Below are 21,875 nucleotides of genomic sequence, written 5' to 3'. Positions count from 1 at the left end.
TGAACATATGGACTTTGAAAGTAACAAGGGGGAGGTTAAACGTATGCTAAGTCTGGCGTAAGCTTATTCCCACACTTTACAATAACTCTGTTGCAGTGGTCTTAGGTAGTCTCCGCATAGGCTATGCCCTCCTTCGCGACACCGCTGCCCAGTTGAAGAGCTTGTGATCTCCATGCAGCACCACAGCACCATGCGCCTTCGGAAAAGCATCCCTCAGCTTCAGATGTCCTTCTGGAGGCATGCAGCCATAGAGTCATTATACCCTAATGTAGGCCTATTTGCCTACTAGCCAGTGCAGAGCTCCATAAATTGGGCACATTTTCTACTAGCCCGATATGAAAAGTACTAGCCTCAGGCTAGCTTGATTTCCATCCCTGTATTCTACTATGACGTTGGGGACTACTATTTTGAACATTTCCGAAATTCCGTGACCCGGAAGTACATTTTAGATTTTGCTGAGGAGATCTATGTGAGGCCAGCAAGAATAAGCGACACCTAGCAAGAATAAGGCCAAAGCCAGTTTGGCCTTATCATTAGGAGTCAATAGTATGGAGCGAGATAGCTGCCAAAAGGTTGAACGTACATATCGTTAGGATCGTAAGAAAATCCATACGTAAATTGTTAAGATGTAAGAAAGGCCATGCGTGAAACTTGAAACGTAAACGTTAAATTAGATCTGTAAACGTACATACTCTATGTTACGACTATGAATGAACATTTACATGTTCAATTCATACTTTACGTCTCCCTTTACTCCGGTTACAGATCTTTTTTATATGTACATCCTTTGTCATTAATGTGGCATCTGCAAAGGACATGAACCGAACATAGCTAGTCGAAGTTAGCTAGTCAATCAAGCAACTCCAGCCCAGACATTAGAGTTGCTTTGCAGCTTCCAGTTTCATTTCCAAAATAAAAGTCTAGAAATTGTTTTAGAACTGCATTCAATAACGATGTTATACCAGTACATGGCGTAGTATAGGTTTGGGCCTTCAGCAAATGACTTGTGTGAGAACGATAAAGACACAGAAGAACCTTGTCTAGAATAACCGCCTGAGCTGCAACATAGAAAGTAAATATGATTTAGGCCCATTGCGCTCTCTAAATATGCCATGCTGTTGTGTGTTACTTAATGGCCATATAATTGCATAATTTATTTTTATAGCTGCGTGGGGCTACTGTGGTGATCATGTAACCTAATGAATCACACTTTTTCCAGTATTTGGGAGCACTGACTGTAAGCCTTATATTAGGCATTTTGACTGTTGTATTAGTAAATTCCACTCTGTATGAAGGCTTGTTATAGCCATTTGCGTTGCACAACCCCATCACGCAGAGGCTATATCCAGTATCAATAAATAAGACAAAACTAAATATTGATTAAGTCTTGGCTATAACCTGTCCTGAACGAAATAGCCAAGTGGTCCCAAATGGTCAAGACTATATATATAGCCTATTCTTACTGCCAGATCTGTTTTCCCTATCAGCCACTGCACCTGCTCCTTCAACTATTTTGTTTAAAATGTATTTAGAGGCCTGTAAACTAGGGTCTGTTTTTAAGGGGAGCCTTATAATAAAAAACAGTTATAAAACTCAAATAGAGTTCTAAAATTATTCCGCAAGACGCCAGTACCCAAAATGATAGCCTAAATTGCAATGCCTACAAGTTGAAGGCCTATTCTTTTATTTGGATAGGCCTAAATTAAACGTTGAATTATTAATGTGATAGGCTAAAGACATTTGGAGAATTTAGATAATTTTGAATACACACATGGATTTAAAAAAACAAATGGATAAGACTCTTCTATTCTCTTTGATTGAGTTCCTATTGCAACTCAGACAAATGACTAAATGGATGACATACTGACTGACTGAACTGAATGAAGGATGAATTAAATGTTAAAATATGTTGAAATTACGAGTTGTACGCATCATGCATGCTCTGCATTTTTATTTGGCTAGTAGGCAAATAGGCCTACATTAGGGTATAATGACTCTATGGCTGCATGCCTCCAGAAGGACATCTGAAGCTGAGGGATGCTTTTCCGAAGGCGCATGGTGCTGTGGTGCTGCATGGAGATCACAAGCTCTTCAACTGGGCAGCGGTGTTGCGATGGAGGGAATAGCCTATACGGAGACTACCTAAGACCACTGCAACAGAGTTATTTTAAAGTGTGGGAATAATCTCATGCCTATGTTTAACCTCTCCCTTGTTCATTTCAAAGTCCATATGCCCATGCTGTAGAGATACACCTAGCGGACTGAAACTTCATTGTTGTAGGCATAATACAGCTAGTGCTATCTAGACTTTTGCTGGCAAACAAATCCATTACATTAGCTACCTAAATGTGAAGTAAACTCAACTGAGGAGTAATAAAGAATGGAGACTGTTAACTTTAAAACGTGCACAATACCTCATTCTGGTTTCCCTGACTTCCGTTTTTTTTTTTATACTGTGTTATGCTTGTTCATGTAGCACTCATCACAGGCCTTTTGGTGTACCTTTTTCTTGTTGATGAGATGAAACTGCCAAAACTCTGAAAGGTGTTATTGTACGTCAGAATTGCAACATAAGATTTGTTCAAGCCGAAAATGTTGGCCCGTAATCGTAACATGGTGTTTGTATGTTCACAGATTAATTGTAATGTTTTCGTTTCATGTTTCACGCATGGCTTTTCTTAAGATCATAACAATTTACATATGGATTTTCTTACCATCCTAACAGTACCTACATTCAACATTTTGGCAGGTATCTCGCTCCATACAATAGGCTGTGTCTAGACTTGACAGTTCATGCAGCTTTAGTATTCTGATCATAGAGTTCTGATCATGGAATTCCGAACGCGTATTTCCACCAAAGTTATAATGAAAAGGTGCCTCTCGGTCCCAAAACACATGTTTTCTGGAGACTTGTGGGAGGAGTGCTGATGACGTCACCCACTGTATGCGCTTTTGGTAGCCTGGTCACCTCCAGACCGAGGCAAAATCATCACACAATGCATCCCTGACCACCTCCTGAAGTGGTCAGCCAGATCTGAACACAAAGTGACTTTTGTGCGTCTTTTCAATGCTATCTTCGTATTTTGATAGCAGACGTTGCATGTATATGTCAAGTGTAGACACGACATGTCATAGGGATTACCTATGCACATGTATTTGTGTAAATAAAACCTATCTAATATGCAAATATTTCGATTTAAGCGGATTTCCCAATCTTTAAGGGCCACAATAATAGCAATGACGATCCTGGGGGTGTGAACTCTGTGGATTTGGTAAGTAGAAGTGATCCTGAGTACCCCCCTTTTACTGCAACACAACATACAGGCAATTATGTATGCTGCAATAAATGATAGGAGTAAAATGATGTTTTTTGCGAGTACCCACGCAAAAAACATTGCTGACCACTTAGGCTTAAAAAAACACACATTAATAATAACATCTTATAGAAATACTTTAAATTATTCTTTGTATGATAAGTAGTATAACATTTCGATAATTGTGCACATTCTCCATCATTTTCTCCATAATTATTAATTTGCAAAGTATACAGGACAGGACTCTTATTCTGAACGATTCCACAAATTCATGACCCGGAAGTATTTAGTTATTCTTGCGTATCTCATAGCGGTGATGGTGCTCAAGTTGCATGTTTTCAGCACGAAGTGTGGGTCTAATAGGAATATGTAGTTTGAGCGTCTGGAGTTTGATCTGTCCTTAAAATGTCCAAACTACAGGTGTTGGGTGTGTTTATTACCGAGCGGCTAACAGCAGCGGCTATGGAGATATTTGGTTCGGCGGAGAAGACGTTAGAAGAGTACCAGGAGCGGCTAACAACAGCGGCAGTGGATATATTTGTTGTGGTAGAAAAGACAGTAGCAGAGGTTCAGGGAGAGAACGACCGTCTACGGGGGCTTCTTCTGGATCATTTAGGAGCAGGTTTGTAGCGACCATTTACACCAAGCAATCGGTTAACAACATATTGTGTTTGCTGAATCACTAGCCGTGGACGTATCGTATTCACTACTAGGTTCAGGTAACTAAAACTGTTTCAACTTGAAGTTTAGTAGCTAACTACCTAGCCTGCCTGACGCAACTCACGTGGTAACAAAGATCCTATCTGCTACATTAATGGCACCTATAGTACACAGATAGAACAAGGAGTTAGCTAGTTATAAAAATATGTATCAAAGGTAATTCTCCGGTAAAAAAAACAACAACAACTTCAGTCTTCTAAACTAATCTAAAGCTGTTTTTAAGGCCATTTTTCTATCGCCTACACTTGATGCTAGCCAGCTAATGTTTGAAAAACAAACTAACTCAATATTATAGCTAAAAAAGCTTAGCTTGCTGCCAAAGAGCTTGCTAAGACGAGGTATAGTGCCTTGCAAAAGTATTCATCCCCCTTGGCGTTTTTCCTATTTTGTTGCATTACAACCTGTAATTTAAATTGATTTTTATTTGGATTTCATGTAATGGACAAACACAAATTAGTCCAAATTGGTGAAATGAAATGAAAATAATAACTTATTTCAAAAATTCTAAAAAATGAATAACGGAAAAGTGGTGCATGCATATGTATTCACCCCCTTTGCTATGAAGCCCCTAAATAACATCTGGTGCAACCAATTACCTTCAGAAGTCACATGATTAGTTAAAGTCCACCTGTGTGCAATCTAAATGTCACATGATGTCAGTATAAATACACCTGCTCTGAAAGGCCCCAGAGTCTGCAACACCACTAAGCAAGCGGCACCACCAAGCAAGCGGCACCACCAACGAAGCGGCACCATGAAGTCCAAGGAGCTCTCCAAACAGGTCAGGGACAAAGTTATGGAGAAGTACAGATTAGGGTTGGGTTATAAAAAACGATCCAAAACTTTGAACATCCCACAGAGCACCATTTTAAATCCATTATTAAAAAATTGAAAGAATATGGCACCACAACAAACCTGCCAAGAGGGGGCCGCCCACCAAAACTCACGGACCAGGCAAGGAGGGCATTACTCAGAGAGGCAACAAAGACACCAAATATAACCGTGAAGGAGCTGCAAAGCTCCACAGCGGAGATTGGAGTATCTGTCCATAGGACCACTTTAAGCCGTACACTCCACAGAGCTGGGATTTACGGAAGAGTGGCCAGAAAAAAGCCATGGTTTAAAGAAAAAAATAAGCAAACATGTTTGGTGTTCGCAAAAATCCATGTGGGAGACTCCCTCAAACATATGGAAGAATGTACTCTGGTCAGATGAGACTAAAATTGAGCTTTTTGGCCATCAAGGAAAACACTATGTCTGGCGCAAACCCATCACCTCGAGAACACCATCCCCACAGTGAAGCATGGTGGTGGCAGCATCATGCTGTGGGGATGTTTTTCATTGGTAGGGACTGGGAAACTGGTCAGAACTGAAGGAATGATGGATGGCGCTAAATACAGGGAAATTCTTGAGGGAAACCTGTTTCAGTCTACCAGAGATTTGAGACTGGGACGGAGGTTCACCTTCCAGCAGGACAATGACCCTAAGCATACTGCTAAAGCAACACTCGAGTGGTTTAAGGGGAAACATTTAAATGTCTTGGAATGGCCTAGTCAAAGCCCATACCTCAATCCAATTGAGAATCTGTGGTATGACTTAAAGATTGCTGTACACCAGCAGAACCCATCCAACTTGAAAGAGCTGGAGCAGTTTTGCCTTGAAGAATGGACAAAAATCCCAGTGGCTAGATGTGCCAATATTATAGAGACATACCCCAAGAGACTTGCAGCTGTAATTGCTGCAAAAGGTGGCTCTACAACGTATTGACTTTTGGGGGGGTGAATAGATATGCACGCTCAAGTTCTGTTTTTTTGTCTTATTTCTTGAAAAAAAAATATTTTCCGTCTTCAAAGTGGTAGGCATGTTGTGTAAATCAAATGATACAAACCCCCCCCAAAAATCTATTTTAATTCCAGGTTGTAAGGCAACAAAATAGGAAAAATGCCAAGGGGGGTGAATACTTTAGCAAGCCACTGTATATAACATATACAATCAAATACATGTATATGTGTATATATGTGTGTGTGTATGTGTATATATATATGTGTGTGTATATGTGTGTATGTACAGTGGGGAAAACATTTTTTTTTAGTCAGCCACCAATTGTGCGAGTTCTCCCACTTAAAAAGATGAGAGGCCTGTAATTTTCATCATAGGTACACGTCAACTATGACAGACAAAATGAGAAAGAAAATTCCAGAAAATCACATTGTAGGATTTTCTATGAATTTATTTGCAAATTATGGTGGAAAATAAGTATTTGGTCAATAACAAAAGTTTCTCAATACTTTGTTATATACCCTTTGTTGGCAATGACACAGGTCAAACGTTTTCTGTAAGTCTTCACAAGGTTTTCACACACTGTTGCTGGTATTTTGGCCCATTCCTCCATGCAGATCTCCTCTAGAGCAGTGATGTTTTGGGGCTGTCGCTGGGCAACACGGACTTTCAACTCCCTCCAAAGATTTTCTATGGGGTTGAGATCTGGAGACTGGCTAGGCCACTCCAGGACCTTGAAATGCTTCTTACGAAGCCACTCCTTCGTTGCCCGGGCCGTGTGTTTGGGATCATTGTCATGCTGAAAGACCCAGCCACGTTTAATCTTCAATGCCCTTGCTGATGGAAGGAGGTTTTCACTCAAAATCTCACGATACATGGCCCCATTCATTCTTTCCTTTACACGGATCAGTCGACCTGGTCCCTTTGCAGAAAAACACCCCCAAAGCATGATGTTTCCACCCCCATGCTTCACAGTAGGTATGGTGTTCTTTGGATGCAACTCAGCATTCTTTGTCCTCCAAACACGACGAGTTGAGTTTTTACCAAAAAGTTCTATTTTTGGTTTCATCTGACCATATGACATTCTCCCAATCCTCTTCTGGATCATCCAAATGCACTCTAGCAAACTTCAGACGGGCCTGGACATGTACTGGCTTAAGCAGGGGGACACGTCTGGCACTGCAGGATTTGAGTCCCTGACGGCATAGTGTGTTACTGATGGTAGGCTTTGTTACTTTGGTCCCAGCTCTCTGCAGGTCATTCACTAGGTCCCCCCGTGTGGTTCTGGGATTTTTGCTCACAGTTCTTGTGATCATTTTGACCCCACGGGGTGAGATCTTGCGTGGAGCCCCAGATCGAGGGAGATTATCAGTGGTCTTGTATGTCTTCCATTTCCTAATAATTGCTCCCACAGTTGATTTCCTCAAACCAAGCTGCTTACCTATTGCAGATTCAGTCTTCCCAGCCTGGTGCAGGTCTACAATTTTGTTTCTGGTGTCCTTTGACAGCTCTTTGGTCTTGGCCATAGTGGAGTTTGGAGTGTGACTGTTTGATGTTGTGGACAGGTGTCTTTTATACTGATAACAAGTTCAAACAGGTGCCATTAATACAGGTAACAAGTGGAGGACAGAGGAGCCTCTTAAAGAAGAAGTTACAGGTCTGTGAGAGACAGAGATCTTGCTTGTTTGTAGGTGACCAAATACTTATTTTACACCATAATTTGCAAATAAATTCATAAAAAATCCTACAATGTGATTTTCTGGATTTTTTTCTCTCAATTTGTCTGTCATAGTTGACGTGTACCTATGATGAAAATTACAGGCCTTGGTGGCTGACTAAATACTTTTTTTCCCCACTGTATGTATATGTGTATATATATATGTGTGTATATATATATATATATATATATATATATGTGTGTATGTACAGTGAGGGGGAAAAAGTATTTGATCCCCTGCTGATTTTGTACGTTTGCCCACTGACAGACATGATCAGTCTATAATTTTAATGGTAGGTTTATTTGAACAGTGAGAGAGAATAACAACAACAAAAAATCCAGAAAAACGCATGTCAAATGTTATAAATTGATTTGCATTTTAATGAGGGAAATAAGTATGTGACCCCTCTGCAAAACATGACTTAGTACTTGGTGGCAAAACCCTTGTTGGCAATTACAGAGGTCAGACGTTTCTTGTAGTTGGCCACCAGGTTTGCACACATCTCAGGAGGGATGTTGTCCCACTCCTCTTTGCAGATCTTCTCCAAGTCATTATTGTTTCGAGGCTGATGTTTGGCAACTCGAACCTTCAGCTCCCTCCACAGATTTTCTATGGGATTAAGGTCTGGAGACTGGCTAGGCCACTCCAGGACCTTAATGTGCTTCTTCTTGAGCCACTCCTTTGTTGCATTGGCCGTGTGTTTTGGGTCATTGTCATGCTGGAATACCCATCCACGACCCATTTTCAATGCCCTGGCTGAGGGAAGGAGGTTCTCACCCAAGATTTGACGGTACAGTTGTCCTGTCCCCTTAGCAGAAAAACACCTACAAAGCATAATGTTTCCACCTCTATGATTGACGGTGGGGATGGTGTTCTTGGGGTCATAGGTAGCATTCCTCCTCCTCCAAACACGGCGAGTTGAGTTGATGCCAACAAGCTCCATTTTGGTCTCATCTGACCACAACACTTTCACCCAGTTCTCCTCTGAATCATTCGATGTTCATTGGCAAACTTCAGACGGGCATGTATATGTGCTTTCTTGAGCAGGGGGACCTTGCGGGCGCTGCAGGATTTCAGTCCTTCACGGCGTAGTGTGTTACCAATTGTTTTCTTGGTGACTATGGTCCCAGCTGCATTGAGATCATTGACAAGATCCTCCCGTGTAGTTCTGGGCTGATTCCTCACCGTTCTCATGATCATTACAACTCCACGAGGTGAGATCTTGCATGGAGCCCCAGGCCGAGGGAGATTGACAGTTATTTTGTGTTTTCTTCCATTTGCGAATAATCGCACCAACTGTTGTCACCTTCTCACCAAGCTGCTTGGCGATGGTCTTGTAGCCCATTCCAGCCTTGTGTAGGTCTACAATCTTCTCCCTGACATCCTTGGAGAGCTCTTTGGTCTTGGCCATGGTGGAGAGTTTGGAATCTGATTGATTGCTTCTGTGGACAGGCATCTTTTATACAGGTAACAAGCTGAGATTAGGAGCACTCCCTTTAAGTGTGCTCCTAATCTCAGCTCATTACCTGTATAAAAGACACCTGGGAGCCAGAAATCTTTCTGATTGAGAGGGGGTCAAACACTTATTTCCCTCATTAAAATGCAAATCAATTTATAACATTTGACATGCGTTTTTCTGGATTTGTTGTTGTTGTTATTCTCTCTCACTGTTCAAATAAACCTACCATTAAAATTATAGACTGATCATTTCTTTGTCAGTGGGCAAACGTACAAAATCAGCAGGGGATCAAATACACTTTTCCCTCACTGTGTGTGTGTATGTATGTATATGTGTATATATATATACACATACATACATACATACACACACTACCGTTCAAAAGTTTGGGGTCACTTAGAAATGTCCTTGTTTTTGAAAGAAAAGCAATTTCTGTCCATTAACTTAACATCAAAATGATCAGAAATACAGTATAGACATTGTTAATGTTGTAAATGGCTATTGTAGCTGGAAACGGCTGATAAAAAAAATTAGGAAAATCTACATAGGCGTACAGAGGCCCATTATCAGCAACCATCAGTCCTGTGTTCCAGTGGCACGTAGTTTGCTAATCCAAGTTTATCATTTTAAAACGCTAATTGATCATTAGAAAACCCTTTTTCAATTATGTTAGCACAGCTAAAAACTGTTGTGCTGATTTTAAAGAAGCAATAAAACTGGCCTTCTTGAGACTAGTTGAGTATCTGGAGCATCAGCAATTGTGGGTTGGATTACAGAATCAAAATGGCCAGAAACAAATAACTTTCTTCTGAAACTCGTCAGTCTATTCTTGTTTTGAGAAATGAAGGCTATTCCATGCGAGAAATTGCCAAGAAACTGAAGATCTCGTACAACGCTGTGTACTACTCCCTTCACAGAACAGCGCAAACTGGCTCTAACCAGAATAGAAAGAGGAGTGGGTGGCCCCGGTGCACAACTGAGCAAGAGGACAAATACATTAGTGTCTAGTTTGAGAAACAGACGCCTCAAAGGTCCTCAACTGGCAGCTTCATTAAATAGTACCCGCAAAACACCAGTCTCAATGTTAACAATGGACTCCGGGATGCTGACCTTCTAGGCAGAGTTGCAAAGAAAAAGCCATATCTCAGACTGGCCAATAAAAAGAAAAGATTAAGATGGGCAAAAGAACACAGACACTGGACTTTTTCTTTGCAACCTAGGTCAGCATCCAGGAGTCGCCTCTTCACTGTTGACGTTGAGACTGGTGTTTTGCGGGTACTATTTAATGAAGCTGCCAGTTGACGACCTGTGAGGCGTCTGTTTCTCAATTGTAAAATAATAGTGAAGACATCAAAACTATGAAATAACACATATGGAATCATGTGATAACAAAGAAGTGTTAAACAAATCAAAATATATTTTATATTTGAGATTTTTCAAATAGCCACCCTTTGCCTTTATGACAGCTTTGCACACTCTTGGCATTGTCTCAACCAGCTTCACCTGGAATGATTTTCCAACAGTCTTGAAGGAGTTCCCACATATGCTGAGTACTTGTTGACTGCTTTTCCTTCACTCTGCCGTCCGACTCATCCCAAACCATCTCAATTGGGTTGAGGTCGGGGATTGTGGAGGCCAGGTCATCTGATGCAACACTCCATCACTCTCCTTCTTGGTAAAATAGCCTTTACACAGCCTGTAGGTGTGTTGGGTCATTGTCCTGTGGAAAAACAAATGGTAGTCCCACTAAGCCCAAACCAGATGGGATGGCATATCGCTGCAGAATGCTTTGGTAGCCATGCTGGTTAAGTGTGCCTTGAATTCTAAATAAATCACAGACAGTGTCAGGCCAGTAACAGTTCTATCTCAGAAAGTATTGTTTGTGAACAGCCTAAAAAAAAATATGGGAGAACCAACAATTACAAGATAGAATAATTGAATGGAAGTTTAAACGAACCGTATACGTTTCTGGCCTCCACCTGACCAAAGCTTTAGGAAAAACAAATTGTGTGCCGATGGAAAATCCTTGCAAACCAAACAGCCAATAATTTAGGCCTACACTAGGCTACTGTCAATACAATTTGCAGTAAACGTTACTTGTACAAGTTAAACTTCTAAACAGATATTTATATTATTGTGGAAGTGTTTATTCATATCTTTGAATTGCGCAACGGGGATTCCATAAACTCCCACAGCAGCACTTTCGATAAGCTGAAACACAAAATGTATGTTGCCTATAACAAGAATAACCCACACTTGGATAGGCTACACAAGACAAAATAAATAAAGTCAACAATATGTATGAAATTAACCAACTAAATAACAGTGCAAATAAGTTTAAGGCACACAACAGAATATTATAGCCCAGGCTACATTTATTTTGAATAAGACGCATCTGTGAATACAGGCTTTGAAAATTTAAACAAAGGAAAAGTGCAGTGAAGAACCATTCGGAATATTTTTCTTTTCATTATATATTAACCTACCTAAAGGTTTCTGGCAAGGAAAACATGCATGTTCTCCTGTTCTAGCATTAATAGAGTGCGGCGTGGGGTAACAATACGGCCAACTGAAAACGCGTTCAGACGGAACACTTCTTGCACAGTTGCAGAGGTATTTGAGGGCGACGTTGGCCAAGAGCGGAAAGCGACCCTCATTCCCACTCCACCATGCCAGTGGGTCATCATCTCCTCCGATGACATCAGTAGGGAGGATGTGAGCTCTACGCTGGCCTGCTGGTGAGCACAGTGTGACTGTTTGCTTCGCTCTCCCAAGAAGACTTCCTTAGTGAGGTCTTCTATGATGAACATGCGCACTCGATCTCAGTTGAAATAGTCCGAAATCACCATTCAAAGTTATCCGTACCACATATCACCATATGATTAGTTTATATTTATGTATTTATTTGCACACAAGAAAATACAATATTGGTAAGATGATTTCCACATTGTAGTCTAATGATTAGACTTTAATCGGTGGTTTGTGCATGACACAGGCTGCATTACTAGGCAACGCAACGACACGGTCCCCCTGCCCCGGGTAAGAAAATGTAGACCATACAATCGTATATCAACCATGTTTGGACAGGTCCATGTTTGGACAGGTTAATGGGAAAATGTGACATTCCAGACATCTGCCAACCCTAGTGGCTTATGGGCTATGCGTGGAAGCCAGGGGAGGCTAAACGTGTTTGATAATTAACGGTCAATTTCCGTGAGACCGGGAGTTATTTGCTTGACAATCACCAGCTGACAAAATGTCATGACCGTCACAACCCTAGCAGCGCCCAGAGCGAGCCCTAAGCACGGCATAGAGAATTCAGAATGTGAAGTTTATTATTAAGTATTTTTACTCCTCTCTTCCTCTCCAGACCCCCAGGAGCTAACTCTCCCTGAAGAGGAGGTTCCCCCTAAACAGCAGCAGCACTGTGAGCAGGAGTGGAGCCCCAGTCTGGGGCAGGAGGACCCAGAGCCCACACCGATTACAGAGGAACAGGAGAAACTCAGGACCAGTCAGGAGGAAGAGCAGCTTCAAAGACTTAGGTCTGCTACCACAGAGGTCATACAGTTGATATTTATTCCTCCCTGTGTGGAAAGTGACTGCGATCAGGACAGCAAAAGGGACTCTCTACCCACCAACACAACTGAACAGGCCCAATCAGAATCAGATGAAGAGGACTACAGAGCATCAGAACCAACCAGTGACTCTCAGTCCCTCTCTGCAGTAAATCCAGACTGTTCTGCAGCGCCAAGTGAAATCATTGTAAGTATTGATGAGGAGGAGAGTGAAGAACTACCGTCAGGGTCAAAGAGAACCCGGGCAAAGAAAGGACAAAGCTCTCAAGTCTGCACTGAGGCCAAGACAACCAATGAGCAGAAAGCACCATTAAAGTGTCACACAAGCAAGAGACTCTACAAGTGTCCTGTGTGCATTAAACAGTTTAAGGCACCAGTCAGTTTAAAAGTACATCAGAGAATTCACAAAGCAGAGAAACGACACAAATGTCCTTTCTGTTGTGAAAGCTTTAAATCACTAAACGGTCTACAGCGACACAAAAACGTTCACACAGGTGAGAAAAAGGGACCACAGCAGTGTCCTGTGTGCAGTGAATCCTTTCTTTGCACAGCTTCTTTAAAAGATCATCAGCGAATTCACACAGGTGAAAAAAGATATCTGTGCAAAGAATGTGGCAAATCCTTCAGAGTCAAGACTGACTTCGACAAGCATATGAGCACTACTCACCCAGATGCAAAACCATACAGCTGTCCTGTGTGCAATGAATGTTTCAACACACCAGGCACTCTGAAAATACATCAGAAAACTCATGGAGCAAATCCATGTCTCTGTCCTGTGTGCAATAAGTGCTTTAAAAGACCACGCTACCTGAAGGAACACCACCAGAAGTTTCATGGTATTGAGAAACCATACAAGTGTGCAGTGTGCAGTAAAAGTTTTTATAATGTAAGCCATTATAAAGTACATCAGAGAAATCACACGGGGGAGAAACCCTTCAAGTGTCCTGTGTGTATTAAAAGCTTTACTAGCTCAGGTCTTTTAAAAATACATCAGGTAATTCACACAGGTGAGAAGCCACATAAGTGTAAAGAATGTGACAAATGCTTCTACCGCAAGGGGCATCTGGTCAAGCATATGAGGACTCACACAGGGGAGAAACCATATTGTTGCCGAGAATGTCAGAAATGCTTCACTCAAAGGTCATCATTAAAAGACCATATGAGGATTCACACAGGGGAGAAACCATATTGTTGTAATGAATGTGAGAAACGCTTCACTCAAAGGGCAACATTAAAAGTGCATATGAAGATTCACACAGGGGAGAAACCATATCAGTGTAAAGAGTGTGACAAAACTTTCAGTCAAAAACATGAACTGAGAAAGCATATGAGAGTTCACACAGGGGAGAAGTCATACAAGTGCCCTCTTTGTGAAAAATGCTTTAAATCATTGGGTGGGCTGAAACAACACGAGGTGAATCACTCTGGAGAGAAACCGTCATATCTCTGCAGCGATTGTGGCAAAAGCTTCCGAACGATGAGTTACCTGAGGGTGCATATGAAGACTCACACAGAGAAAGAACCAGGGACTCACACAGAGGGAGAACCAGGGATTCACACGGAGAGAGAATTGAGGAGTCACAAAAAGAGAAGACTGCATATGTGTCCTATATGTGGAAAAGGCTTTGCATATCCAAACGTTCTAAAAATCCATCAGCGAATTCACACTGGGGAGAAGCCGCATCAATGCCATGTTTGCAGCAAAAGATTCATTCAGAAATGTGATCTGACGAGACATATGAGGACTCACACAGGGGAGAAACGAGGAGAAAATCAATCAGAGAAACAGTTTTATCTCTGCAGTGATTGTGGCAAGTGCTTCCAGGAGAAACGTTATCTGAAAAAGCATATGAGGATCCACACAGAGAGAGATCCGGGGACTAAAACAGAGAGAGAGCTGCATAAGTGTCCTATTTGTGGAAAAGGCTGTACATCATTGAGTTATCTCAAAGACCACCAGGGAATTCACACGGGACAGAAACCGTATCTGTGCACTGTTTGCGGCAAAAACTTCACTTGGAAGGGAGTCCTTAGAGAACATATGAAGACTCACACAGGGGAGAAATCACATCAGTGTCATGTCTGCAGCAAAAGGTTCATTTATAGCAGAAAACTGTCACTTCATATGATGACTCACACAGGGGAGAAGCCTTTTAAGTGTTCTGTATGTGGGAAAGGTTTTACATCATCGGGTGATCTGACACGCCACAAGCGAATTCACACTGGAGAGAAACCGTATCGCTGCAACGATTGCAACAAATGCTTTAGTCAGATCAGTTCCCTTAAATCACACATGAAGAATATTCACTAGAGCGAGAACACAAGTGTACATTGTGTCAGTTTGAATATGAAAAGGCTTATTCTAACTGACACCTGTAAGAGAACATACCCTCAGGTTTGATAATGACAGAATTAAACTGTCCTGTAGGCTCAGCCCTAACTTATGTGATCTCTGTCACCTCTGGGTCTGCATGTTAAATGGCCCAGGAAAACAAGGAAAACACTCAAGGGCCCTTCCCCCGTCAAGAGGCCAAAAGGCCTCTCTCACACAGGATCCAGCGGACTGACTGTTGAAATGTGTGCGTTAGTGATGCTGTTTCCTCCATGTTTGGTATCTCAGAAACTTCTGAAGAGAACTTTGATGCCATCTATGTGGATGTATGATCTGTGGTAACTTGTATCTGTACAGGGTGAACTTTAAACTACTGAATGCAAAGGAGTTTTATTGTCCTTAGGAATTCTGCCTTATTTGCATTTGGTTTCATCCCCCACACAAGCCTTTAGATACTGTGACATCCTGTGGAGATTGGGCCTGGGTGATCAGGTTACTGTAACTTGGTATCGTTTGGTTGGTTGGTTTTGGTTTGATAAAGTTACCTTGAAATGTTATAAATGGAATGCCTTTGTTCTGTGTCTTCCTCCTTTTCTACACTCGACAGAAAGGTTGTAGGAACATGTTTTTCTTGTAGGCTGTTCGGTCTGAGTAGGCCTGTTTTCTTCATGCTTTGCCTTGTAACTGTAAGACCCCCCCCCCAAAAAAAAAAATGGGGGGGTCACATACACCTGATAGGTGCAGTGAAATGTGTTGTTTTACACCCTTGGAGCAAGTTAGGGTTAAGTGCCTTGCTCATGGGCACAGACAGATTTTTCACATTGTCGGCTCTGGTATTCAAACCAGCGACCTTTCGGTTACTGGCCCAACGCTCTAACCACTAGGCTACCTGCCGCCCTTGTCATGCTTGTTAATGCTTTGTAACTTAAGCTTCAAGCCTGTGAATTGTTCATTTTACAGTGTAGTTTAATCTATTTGCCTTTCCAATTTCATTCTCTGACCTTTCTTGATAGCCTATTACTTACTGTAACTATAGTTAAAAATATATATATATATATATCTTCTCTATGGAGATCATTCATGAACATATAAATTGCGTAGTCTTATCACGGGTTGTATGTGAGCTCTATATAATATCTACATTATGTGATCAATATTATTTCATTAGTACAATGTCGTAGCAAACCTATATTATGTAATGGTTGTTCCTGTGAAACCTTCAATAAATGATTTGTTTTCATGTTTTGTTAGCTATTTTGTTCATTTTCTGTTTAAGGTGGTAACTTCTTTGGAGTTACAGGGTGTGCAGGGCTTTTATCTACCCCAGCACTAACGGGGGGGGGTTATTTTATGAAGAGTACAGGCAGTAGGTAGGAATGTGAGTGACATGTACAGGTGTGATGGACAGGTAAGACTTGCTGCTCGTACATCATGTCACAGTGTTCTAACTGCTACCTGTGAGACCAGCTTCACTTGATAGAATGTAACCATCCATCTTTACTGCAGCTCAGGACTCGCATGTTACAAATCACCGAAATGTTTGTCTTACGGACTGGATTTCACAATGTGTCTGTATTGATGTGTGTTGGTAGTATAGGGTCTGTATGTAGGCTCCTGTCATGTAGAATTAACTGTGTTTCGGTTTACAAATGTGTGCTCCTGCACTCCCACCTTAAGCCACCCATTCATACTTTCATTCATACTCACAACCCAGAGTCAAAACACCAACAATCAAAAACAAACCCCTGAGTCGAACCATGACTGTTGGACCGTGTTCATGAAAAGGAGGTCGTTTCAACAGGCAGAAAATGAACGGCGGCAGACCACTCTAACCCAATGCTAACTTTTAAGCCTTTCCCTAACTCTTATACTAACCTCACTAAATATACGCCTAACCAACCTAACCCTTGTTCCTAAACGTATCCTTAGCCTAACCAATTTTGACCGCTAATGCTTTTTTCCGTTTCCCAGTTGATTTCCATTTCCTTAAAATAAAAATATGCAGGGCTTGACATTAACCCGTTTGTCCACTTGTCAATCAGACAAGGAGGTGACTGAAAGTGTTGTTTACTTTACAAAATAAAATGCATTGTTATTCCCCTACCATTATAACAGAGAATCAGACAAATTATGCTACCCTCTGCCTTCTGGCTACTAAGCTTATTCAAGCCTGTCTCAAAATACAACACTGCCCCTTTAAGACAAAAAAAAAGCTCTTTACCTGACTCGCTTTTCAAAGATGTCTAGAAATATACACGTTGTGTGCTCTTCTAGGAAGCAATCACTCCCCTATTGCTGACTACAAATGATATATAACTGGGCTAATAACTCTATCTAGCAAAGGATATGAACAAAATGACAAAACAAAATGTGCACACGTGGCTACATGCAGCTCTCGCTCTCAAAACAAGTGTATCTACTCACAACTGCTCATGCTGTAAACACAGTCTAGTTCAAAGTAAATGGCACAGATCCATATATGGCAATGGTCTATTTGCATATAGGCCAAATGCAGCTCTGATTGTTTATGCCTCACAGGTCTGTGTAGAGTACGGCTGAGTCATGCGTGTCAATGCAATAGAATCCTACTCCGATGAGTTCTGCCTACAACAAAATCTCTTGCATAGTTCGTTTTTGTTGTCGGTATGTTGCATTGAAAGTGGCTGATATTGCGTTGATTCGATCACAGTTGCCACAGTAAAGGGAAGCGTTGGTAGTGTTAACAGGGAGAACTATAGAACAGTGGTCAACAACCTTTTCTGAGTCAAGATTACTTTGAGTGAAAATGCAAGCCGAGATCTTCCGCTCATTTTTTTTTTTTAACATGACTTAAAAAACGTAAGCCTATACAACATTAACCAATTAAGAACAGTACTGTAGCAATGACGTTTGTGCAGTAAGCTGTAGACCAATACACTATCACCTCATATTGGCTTTGCTTGAGTTGCCCTGCCAATGCATTGTTGTTCAGGCCATAAAAAAATAAATATATATTTCAAAATTTGAGGTAGGCTATATGATCACACCGGTAATAGATCCGTTGTTGTATTACTTGTGAGGCACAGCTGAGTGAGCATACATTTAAATAATGTATTTGTATTTTACTGGGCTGATGATGCCTGCATCTGATGGTCAGTCTCAGCGGAGGGAGAGAGCAGCAGACGGAGGGTCCGCCTCTCAACATCCCTCCGCTCTCCCTTTCCTCCACTGATACTGACCAGAAAGGGACACAGTCTTCCAGCTGATGACGAAACTCAAGTCGCACCGCATTATTTCTGCCTCATGCACAAATTGATGTTGTTACTCTTATGACCAGAGAAAGTGAAATATTCCTTGATATAAAAAAAGACCCAAGCCACTAATAATAATAACAACAACACAAGCCTATATAGATACACTTTCCTACTCATTCATTACTGCTGCAGTGCTTGTTGTAGTGCTGAGTGGAAATAGGAAGAATGCACATCTTATGGCTTATAAAAGTGTTGAATACAAAAGTGTTGACAGTGCTGAGTAAGAACTTAAACATGAACTCACTCATAAAAACAGCATCTCTGATGTATTCGTTGACAGTCTCGTTCTAGTCATGGTTTTGAAATCTCAGTATCATCTTTGCTGTAGCTTTCTTTCATGCCTGCTATGTTACTGCAGACATCCGATTGGCCAGCAGTAGCCCTATAGTGCACTTGATTTGCTCTCCGGGCCCGCCGAGTTTGTACCTTCAGACACATTAAATAAATGTGACTGAGGGTTCGCCTACCTGGCGCGCAGGGCAGCTGAATCGGGTGCACCTACCGCAAAAAAAACAACAACAGGAACACATGGCTTTATTGTTGGGTTTTTTACAGAAATGTTTGGCGATCGACTAGCAATGCCTTAGAGATCGACCAGTGGATGGCGATCGACCGGTTGGTGACCACTGCTCTACAAAGTTGAGTGAAGTTCAATCTCATGCTTCTCTCTGTGGGCTGATATTTCTTGTGCAGGGCAGTCCTGGGGCTACTGCTTACATACTGACTACACCTGACATCTGTTGATTTTGTCCATCCACACCAGACGCGATCAGGACACGCAGGTTGAAATATCAAAATGAACTCTAAACCAACTATATTAATTTGGGGACAGGTCGAAACACATTAAACATTCATGGACATTTAGCTAGCTAGCTTGCTGTTGGTAGCTAATCTGTCCTGGGATATAAACATTGGGTTGTTATTTTAACAGAAATGCACAAGGTCCTTTTTTTCTGGATCTTTGTAGAATTTTAACCCATTTTGAGTCACACAAAATTGTCTGTTCTCTACTCCGACTATTAATCTAAATTTGCGCAAACGGCCCGCCCAGCAAAGGAAAATGTAAAAAAAATCCTGTTTTCCTATGGTTTTTTTCTCGCGTTTTCACTCTCAAAATCAGACTTTAAAAAAAATTTAACATAACATTTGTCTTTATTCTAAGTCCACAACAATGCTTAAACCACAACAATCTGATTGGGTGGGCCCAATGCCTACGCCCCTAATGCAAACAGGCCATGATGACAATTGCGCATCACTAATAGCCTACTAACCAACACTTCGGACCACATTTTTTCAATACCTGGTTTGCATACCCATGGTTGACTTAGTTGGCATTTACCGGTATACGTTTTTCCTACCCTACTGGCTAACGATGTCTTCTTCTGTGAGTTGCTCCATGCCAAAACCAGATGAGAGCTGCGCACTCTTGCTGCCTGCAGGTGCTATTCTGCTGAAACTAGGCTATGTGTGCGGTGGGCATGTTAATATATACTGAACAAAAATATAAATGCAACATGAAAAGTGTTGGTTTCATGAGCTGAAATAAAAGATCCCAGAATTTTTCCATACACACAAAAAGCTTATTTCTCTCCAATTTTGTGCACAAATTTGTTTACATCCCTGTTAGTGAGCATTTCTTCTTTGCCAAGAAAATCCATCTACCTGACAGGTGTGGCATATCAGAAACTGATTAAACAGCATGATCATTACACAGGTGCACCTTGTTGTGGGGACAATAAACACAATGCGCAGATGTTTAAAGTTTTGAGGCAGCCTGCAATGTCCATGTTACGGATACAGGTATCCTGTATGTGTTTTTCCTCTCCTTCTGCCCTAATCACAGGTGTTCCTGATTGGAGGTCGTTGGTGTGTCCCACCTGTCAGTCATCAGTTAATCTGCTGATTGCTGAGGTGGACCAATCAGTGGACATTTCTCCTGATTGCACCACCTGTTTCTGTTCTCTTACCCAATCATATCACACATCCCCTTGTGTTAAAAGCTAGTCAGTTGTGTTTGCTGACAGACACTCTTTTTGTTTGTGAGTATGTATACGGCGGTGTCTTGTTTTTGTGTACTCACTCGTTAACTGTTTAGTCCGTATGGTACCTATATTGTTTGTTTGTGCCTGGGAAAAGGGGGATTTAGCAAGTCGCCCTTGGGCATACACTACCCATAGGAAAACCTTGTCTAAACACACTAGTTAGACCTGAGCGGACCACCCACTGTATTTTTGTATGGTTAGCAGTAAGCTTAGTAGTTGAGGCAGGTAAAATCAGTTTAGGGGTTTTTGACTTTGTTTAATTCCTTGGGTCCAGCTCAGCCCCTTTTCCCCAAACCATTTACCATGTGTTTTATAATAAACATTGTGTTTGATGGTAAGGTTATTTCATTCATTCAGATCTAGGATGTGTTGTTTAAGTGTTCCCTTTATTTTTTTGAGCAGTGTATATCAATTGACTGATTTCCTTAATATGAACTGTAACGCAGTCAAATCGTTAATTGTTGCGTTTATATTTTTTGTTTAGTATATTTCATGTGTTTTGCGATTGTATAGGCTACTTTGTGCATGATATCTCTATTGCGCTCCATAATTGATAAATCGTATACCTACACTACTTTGACACGCATCAGTGGGGATGAAGTGCCCACTGAAAAAAAAAGTGGGTATATGGTTTATACCTGAGTATACCCTCCACTACACCACTGGCCCTTTGTGTTTTACAAAAAGTAAACCGCTGGTATTGCGGTTGCTGTCCTTTCAGAATCAAGAACCTGTCACACACTGAAGGCCTAGGTCCAATAGGTTCGCCACTGCGCAAACATGTCTATAATAAGTATAAAGACTTAAGATATTCATGTTTCAAGAAAGGAGTTTATATATTTGGCCTGGCAAAGCGGTTTTATGCGCTGACTGAATGGAAGTTGATCATTGAGTTTTTTTACTCCGCGGGTCTCAACTAGTCTCGGGAAGAAATTGAGTCCTCACTGTCCAAGACCGAATCTAGACAGAGTACAAATGTATCGTTTTATAATTTGAATGTACTATATTTAGAAAGCATATAAATCATTTCAAGCCTTATTCATCCAATTTTATTGAGTAGGAAATACATATTTCATATTTGTATCATATTTCTACTATACACTTGAGCTTTTGTCCTCAAAAGTGACTACACCTCAGCAATGTATAACTATTTTTACCAGAAAGGTGACATTTTAATATTTCTGGCAGTGTAGGCATTACTAGCTATTGTTTATGGCCCTCTCAAGATAAATAATTACTTTTGGGTATGTCTATTTAGGCAGAAATCTACATTTTGACTTTACATAAGTGAATTTGTCCAAATACCTATGATTTATTTAAAACAATTATGGGGGGTGGGACTAAATGCATAAAGTGCTTTCATTTCTAAACAATAAAACAGAGATATGTATGAAAATACTCCTAAAATAAAAGGTGAAATTCTATAGTGTTGCCTCAGGAAATATTTGATCTCAAATCCCAAATGCTGGAGTATAGAGCCAAATGTACAAATGTTTGTGTCACAGTCCAAATTAAATACGGAGGGGAGTGTAGATGTGTGGTATGATAGCAATGCTATGATACAGTCATGCACAGGAGGCTGCTGAGGGGAGGATGGCTCGTAATAATGGTCGGAACAGCGCGAATGAAATGGCATCAAACAC

General features: G+C 41.1%; 1 protein-coding gene across 1 annotated transcript; it reads left to right on the top strand.

Moving 5' to 3' along the window:
• Positions 1 to 3,646: 3,646 nt before the first annotated feature.
• LOC311099528 (uncharacterized protein) lies at positions 3,647 to 16,137 on the top strand. The gene is made up of 2 exons (XM_084140230.1): positions 3,647 to 3,936; positions 12,361 to 16,137. The coding sequence occupies exons 1-2, from the start codon at positions 3,720 to 3,722 to the stop codon at positions 14,874 to 14,876; spliced, it is 2,733 nt and encodes a 910-aa protein (XP_083996356.1). The 5' UTR covers positions 3,647 to 3,719; the 3' UTR covers positions 14,877 to 16,137.
• The last annotated feature ends 5,738 nt before the right edge of the window (positions 16,138 to 21,875 follow it).

Source organism: Coregonus lavaretus (assembly GCF_964263955.1).
Source record: "Coregonus lavaretus genome assembly, chromosome: 24".
Taxonomy (NCBI): Eukaryota; Metazoa; Chordata; class Actinopteri; order Salmoniformes; family Salmonidae; genus Coregonus; species Coregonus lavaretus.
The sequence above is the reverse complement of the archived record's forward strand: the minus strand, read 5'-3'. Positions and strand labels throughout refer to the sequence as shown.

What these genes read in the sequence shown, in the direction of transcription:
- LOC311099528 (XM_084140230.1), top strand. Translation starts at nt 3,720, where the DNA reads ATGTCCAAACTACAGGTGTTGGGTGTGTTTATTACCGAGCGGCTAACA. An exon ending in TCTGGATCATTTAGGAGCAG is followed by an intron (nt 3,937 to 12,360) that starts GTTTGTAGCGAC and finishes CTTCCTCTCCAG; the next exon opens with ACCCCCAGGAGCTAACTCTC.